The 6,759-nt window shown below is 41.4% G+C and overlaps 1 protein-coding gene across 1 annotated transcript; it reads left to right on the top strand.

Annotated features, from left to right (window-relative positions):
• The first annotated feature begins 1,352 nt into the window (after window positions 1-1,352).
• LOC122942549 (DNA damage-regulated autophagy modulator protein 1-like) lies at window positions 1,353-3,576 on the top strand. The gene is made up of 6 exons (XM_044300211.1): window positions 1,353-1,503; window positions 1,686-1,828; window positions 2,071-2,242; window positions 2,399-2,451; window positions 2,603-2,689; window positions 2,795-3,576. Exons 1-6 carry the CDS (start codon window positions 1,485-1,487, stop codon window positions 2,873-2,875), a joined length of 555 nt encoding a protein of 184 aa, XP_044156146.1. The 5' UTR covers window positions 1,353-1,484; the 3' UTR covers window positions 2,876-3,576.
• The last annotated feature ends 3,183 nt before the right edge of the window (window positions 3,577-6,759 follow it).

The raw sequence follows: 6,759 nt of genomic DNA, 5'->3' as shown, positions 1-6,759 counted from the left end.
AGAATAAATAAATAAAACTAGATGGTTTACTATTTTTGGCCATGGTGTATTCCCCCCAAAAATGTAATAAGTGATCAAAAAGTCCCAATGATACCAATAAAGACTAAATATTTAAAAAAAGTTTTTTTATTCTTTTTTTTTACGTATTAAGACATTACAGAAATTATGTAAATTTGGTATTGTCATATCGACCCACAGAATAAAGCTGTCATGTCATTTTTCACTCATGTCGTAAACCCAAAACCCAAAATTTGATTAAAGAATGGAGAATTGCTTTTTTTTTTATTTCACACAACTATCTTTTCTCTTTTTTAATAGTGCAATTAAAAGTTACAACTTGTCCTGCAAAAAAAATAAAAAATTGTCCACATATGGCTATCTGAACTAAACATTTAAAGTTATGGATCTTGGAAAACAGAGGAAAAAATCAAAAACTTAAAAATGAAAATGTTTCTGTCTTTAAGGAGTCAAAGGTATTGCATTATCTGTAATTGCCCAATAAATGTCTATAAACTGAATCACTAGGTTTATAATCAGGAGTAATTTGGATAGGAGAGCGGAGCAGCCACAGGTAACAGCTTCCCTCCTAGGGAACAGACAGGGGGGCAGAGATGACATCAGGGGTCGTCACCAAGCTTTACTAATTCTGTAGTGATATGGTCTTGTGTGATCTATCATTGAATAACCAAGGACTTAAAAATAAAATAAAATGTATATATACACACACTGTATATTCACACATAAGATCTACAATACTGAGTGAGGACCAATCATATCCAAGTAAGTATGATGATGACATCACAGAAGCTAGTGAGGACCAATCACATTTAGGCATATAAGCTAGTGGGGACCAATCAGATCCAGGTATATGTGATGATGACATCACAGAAGCTAGTGACGACCAATCAGATTTAGGCACTGATGACATCATAGAAGCTTGTGACATCATCGAGTTCTGAGCCTAGAAAAACCACTGCCTGACATTACCTGAGCCAGATTATCTGTGAATACAGAGAGAGACAGTCAGACTTTTCTTTGAGCTGAGCAAATCTTTTACTTTGCGCCATGGAGATTCGGGGTTTGGCATTCTTGCCTATCCTCTTCACCACATGGTCACTATTAGGCCTTTGCGCAGTAATTACCATCACTTTCACCTTAGACCATTCAAAATCTTTGTACATCAGGTAAGAGGGGACGGGACGAGGTTCCTGACCGTGCAGTGTAATTATTACACATTGTTATCGGTGTCATTCTGGGGATGTTATTATTACATTATTATCACTATTATTATTACTGGGTTATAAATTGTACTGGGGAAGTAATGGATATATAGTGGGACAGGTGAAAGTACATAAAGTCTCCTCTGCTCTTGATGATGAGACATTTCTGCCGCTTGTTTCCCCATTAACATCCAATATTTTGTTTTTTTTCCCAGTGCTACGGGAGCAGAGTTCCCAGAATCGGTGGTCTTCACCGTCGTTTTCATGGTGACTTCCCTTCTAGGTAAGTGGATGCAGTTTCCTATATAGAGATAAGATGATGAAGAGCTCAGCGACTCCAGAGCTGTAATCAATATTTAGCGCTGAGCGGTGGTCATCACTGGAGATTATAATCATCACTGACTCCTGTAGGTTATTATAAATGTGTATAGAAATGATAATGATGACATGTATTGTCTATTTCAGGAGCTGGCGTAGTTTCCGTCCAATACAGGTTCATGATCCTCCATTCTGAACCATCAGAGAAGCGAAATATCATCTGCCAGAAAATCCTATACGCCATGGGATGGCTCGCGTGTATTGCCAATGCCGTGACTGGTGTATGTTCGGTGAGTTATCAGGTTTTATATAAGTATCCAGTAGTACACAGGGGGCTCAGGACAAGTAGTTAGAGAGGGTCAATGCCCGGGGACACTGAAGTCTATGTATATATACAATATATACTGTGTTTGGCTCATTTAGTCTTTATATAATTACACTCCACCTGCGTCCTCTGCTGTTCTCTATTCTCAGATCTTCTTGATGACCTCATTGATGACATTTATATTTCTGTTTATGTTCTATGTTCTAGACGAAGATCAATCCCATAGCTCACAGTATCGGAGCAGGAACTGGCTTTTTCTTCTTTGCCGTTTACAACCTGAGCCAAGCTATATGCCTGTATGAGAAATCCTTCAGCAGTCGTCACGTGTGCCACATAAGATTTGCATCAACCTTGGTGACCATTGTGGCACTGCTGATCTGTATCCTTTTATACCTGGCTGGTACAGTGCAATGTTGTGTGCTGGATACACTGGAGATTATTAGCTGTCTGGGACTCCACTGTAGAGCGGATCAGACATGACAGTAAACACTGTAATAATACACTTTTGTTACTTCTCCTTAACACGTTCTTCCAGTTGATTTAGGTTTGACCATGAACCGCCTATGTAACAACGATCACTGTAAAGAGGTGAGTTCATGTCAATATTCACAACCTTGTGTAAAAGTAATAGACAAACTCTTGAAGGACATGCCATCCTCCCATCTCACTCCATACCAGAGCCATTGGTGAGAAAAGCTGGACACTAACATTCTCTACTCTCTCCCTCTATCTTCTGCAGATCTTCTCTATGATAGGCATGGTAGGCGAGTGGATGGGATTTGTTGGCCTGCTAATATTCCCGATTATGTACTATACAGATTTCCAGGTGAGTAGATGATGTGTGAAAGTCTCATGTGCCCCAGAAACATTTAGGAAGATAATATATTGTATCAATTTTATGATACATGTGCTTTCTTCTTTTTTCTCTCAGCATTTGTCATTAATGTTGTCCAGAGAAGGCGTCTCCATCATTCTGAGGCAAAAGACCCAGGACCCAGAAAACCCCCAATAAAATATAAAGTTAAGAACCAGGGGCAGAGCGCCAGGAAGACAACTAAATCCATCTGTACATTGCTGGACAAGACACTCACCGGACTTTCCGCAGTCAGATATATTCTGCTGCATGTAAAGGCAGATTCCGGGCTCGGTTTCTGTTCTGAAAACTGGACTTGGCATTTACTGGATTTTGCGCAGTCAGATATATTCTGCTGCATTAAGAGGCAGATTCCGGGCTCGGTTTCTGTTCTCAATACCGGACTTGGCATTTACTGGACTTTCCGCAGTCAGATATATTCTGCTGCATTTAAAGGCAGATTCCGGGCTCGGTTTCTGTTCTCAATACCGGACTTGGCATTTACCGGACTTTCCGCAGTCAGATATATTCTGCTGCATTAAGAGGCAGATTCCGGGCTCGGTTTCTGTTCTCAATACCAGAATTGGCATTTACCGGACTTTCCGCAGTCAGATATATCCTGCTGCATTAAGAGGCAGATTCCGGGCTCGGTTTCTGTTCTCAATACCAGACTTGGCATTTACTGGACTTTCTTCAGCTACCTCACATCAAATGTTGGCTTTTTACTCCCTTGCCCAGAGGAGGGGTAGTCCTTCAGCCATGGCTCCTTAGAGGTTTCCTCCACTGGGGGTTTTTCCTCTCCTCAGTGTTGAAGTACGACTTTTTGCAAGAGTCAGGGATTCACAGGGCTATTTCCAATCTACTGCTCTGTTATTAAATAAAAGTCACAAGATGAGGTAGCAAACAATGTGTCTGAGTCTCATTATTCATCATTGTAAGAAACTTATTTTAACTAATATTACATAATAGGGACTAGTGAACTTCATGGCAATGAACAGAATGAGGCTAAATGCTAAATTTCTGGCCATGTCACTGTGACTGCCATCAACATTAGCTTGCCTCATCAACCACACCTAGAGGTCCCTTGGAAAGACAAAAGATGACAGTCTACCACGTCTAAAACACTCTATCCCCCACAATACACTTACCAGTGCCATATTACTGCTGGGCCTACCATGCAGCCGGAGTTGCGACCAAGAGTTGCAGCATGTTCTTGGAATAAATTGTGGGTGCTGATAGGTCCTAGGCTATGGACAACTCTACCAGCAGTCTACACCATACTCATCTGTGGAGTCTCCTTATAGCAGATTCTAATATTCAGCTCCTCCAGTTCCAATAAACTTGAGTAACAGAATATGTCTTTCCTCAGTCCTAAGTGCATATGGCAGACCCATATATTACGACTTGTCCTCAACTGAGACAATGCAAACGAGGACTTGTCCTCAACTGAGACAAAGCTCAATTGTCAGCATCTGAGACCAAAATAGCGCGGCCCAGCCTGCCAACAGGACATATATCACATAATAAACAGCAAATTGCCAAAGGCACAGCAACCGGAAAGAAAAGTGGCCCTGTAAATAAAATTGAGGTTCAGGGTTGCAGATTCTTTGGCTCAATCATCCTTTGACATATAAATTATGTAGGCTCACACCCTACTTTCCACTGGCCCCTTAACCCCTTAGCGACCAGCCTGTTTTGGGCCTTACTGACCAAGTGTTTTTCTTACTCTTTTTCATCTACGCCTTCCAAGAGCTATAACTTTTTTATTTTTCTGTCTATATAGCTGTGTGAGGACTTGTTTTTTTGCGGGACAAGTTTTTAATGGCCCCATTGCAGAGTACAGATAACTTTCTGATTAACTTTTATAAATTCTTTCTGGGAGGGAGATGGGAAAAACAGCAACACTGCCACTGAGTTTTTACGTTATAAATTTAACGGCGTCCATTTTTCGGTATAAATACCATTATTTATCTATTCTCTGGGTCAGTACGATTACAGCGATTCCAAATACATATGTTTTTTTCACATTTTACTACTTTTATGCAATAAAACCCTTTTATATAAATGGAAAAAAATATTTTTGCATTGCCGCTTCCCAAGACCCATAACTTTTTTATTTTTCTTTCGATGGAGTTGTGTGAGGGCTTGATTTTTGCTGGGAGGACTTGTAGTTTTCAGTGAAATAATTTTTAGGTAAATTACGCTTTTTCATCGCTTGTCAATACGTTTTCTTGGTTGCAACTAAGAATAAATTAGCAATATTGTCATTTTTTTAAGGTGTTCACTGTAGGGGATAATTTACATGATATCTTTGTAGTCGGGGTCATAACCGATGCAGCAATACCAAAAATATAGGGAAGATTTTGTTTTTTGCAATTTATTTTTTTCATTGAAAAGCATATTGTCACGGACGTTCATGCGACAGGTGGCAGGAGATCAATGAGACTGGCAACACATGGCTTGATCTGACAGATTTTCCTTGTGGATCAATAGGCGTCTGTGTTGTTTCTGGTAACGGCCACACTCCTTGCCTCAGGTGTTGCTAATGTGGTCATTTAACCTTCCTTATTTATTGTTGCTTCTCCCACAATGCTGTGCTGTTAATAGCTTCAGTTTCAGTTGTGGATAGCTGATGTATGGATCTCTGCGGAGATCCTGGTGCTTCCATTGCTCCTTTGAAGTTAAGTCTTTCCTTTCCCTTTTTGTATTTTGCTTGGGTTCTGTGTGTTGCATTTCCCTATTGTTTGTATTAGGCCTGAAGAAGACTCCTGTTTGCCCTTCCCTTTGGAGGAACATGTAGTCTTGTCCCTGCCATTAGTACCAGGGTCCTATAGGGCTAGATAGGACTCTACGTATTCCTGTGTATGAACACACCTACCTCTGGGGTCTGTTCATACTGGTAGTGAGTCAGGATTTTGGTTAGGGTTTTACTAGGGGGTGTCCATCTTCCTTCCCTAGTTCTCAGGCCTGATTCCCTGTTCCCCCTTCCTTCTTATGCTCGGTGTGGTGTTTCCCTCCCACACCGAAGCGTGACATTATAAACCTCTTAAACCGTCATTTTTTGTTTGTGTGCAGCCATGAATCCTATTGCTGCACTGGCAGGTCAGCTGCAAGGGCTGTCTTTGGAGGTAGCTGACCTCCGCACGCCTGTCTCGCAGATGCAGAGACCACAGGCTGCTGATCCTAGTGGTGGTGGTTATTAGGCCTGTCTTAAACCTAAAGTTGCCCTCCCGGACAGATTTTCTGGGGGATGTGATAATTTTATTATAGGGAGGCATGCAAACTGTATTTTAGGCTACGTCCACACTCATCTGGGGATGAGAAACAGCGAGTCAGTGTGGCAATTTCCTTGCTTAAGGGGGGATGAGCAGCCATGGGCTTTTTCTCTGCCGACCGGATCGCAGTCTCTCCGGTTGGTAGATTAAATTTTCGAAGCTTTGGGTCTTATCTACGATAATCCAGATCGGACCTCTCTAGCCAAAACCAAGCTGCGCGGCCTTCGTCAGGGTGATTGTTCCACATTAGTTTCCCCCACACTGCCCCTACACAGTAGTTTCCCCCAGACTTCCCCCCACACAGTAATTTCCCCCACACTGCCCCATTTAGTAATTTTCCCCACACAGTAGTTTCCCCCACATTGCCCCATATAGTAATTTGCCCCCCACATAGTAATCACTCCCATAATTATTGCCCCACATAGTAATCCCTCCCATAATAATTTGCCCCCACACAGTATCCCACCATAATATTTTACCCCCACATGTCCTCCTTTCTCCCCCCTCCCCCACCCACCCATTGTAGCTGGCCAGCTAAGACCTGTCCTAGGTTGCTAATATAGCTTATATGTTTATACAGCTAAACCTGCTAATAACCTTAATACAGTTCCTATGTCTGTGTGTTAAAGACAAAATCAGAGTTATTTACAGTGACTTCATGTTTGGATGTCATATATATTGTGTTCACAGAAGCAGAAAAGATAATATGCCTTTAAGATTCATTATATAATGTAAGGTAAACTCAATGACACAGCAGACACAACAGAT

Source organism: Bufo gargarizans, chromosome 6, assembly GCF_014858855.1.
Source record: "Bufo gargarizans isolate SCDJY-AF-19 chromosome 6, ASM1485885v1, whole genome shotgun sequence".
Taxonomy (NCBI): domain Eukaryota; kingdom Metazoa; phylum Chordata; class Amphibia; order Anura; family Bufonidae; genus Bufo; species Bufo gargarizans.
Note: the sequence above shows the minus strand (reverse complement) of the source record. Positions and strands in the feature narration are given on the sequence as shown.

Bases quoted from the DNA above. Each gene is read 5' to 3' on its own strand.
- LOC122942549 (XM_044300211.1), top strand. The intron at 2,243-2,398 runs GTATCCTTTTAT...ACGTTCTTCCAG, and splicing joins CATTGTGGCACTGCTGATCT to TTGATTTAGGTTTGACCATG. The intron at 2,452-2,602 runs GTGAGTTCATGT...TATCTTCTGCAG, and splicing joins ACAACGATCACTGTAAAGAG to ATCTTCTCTATGATAGGCAT.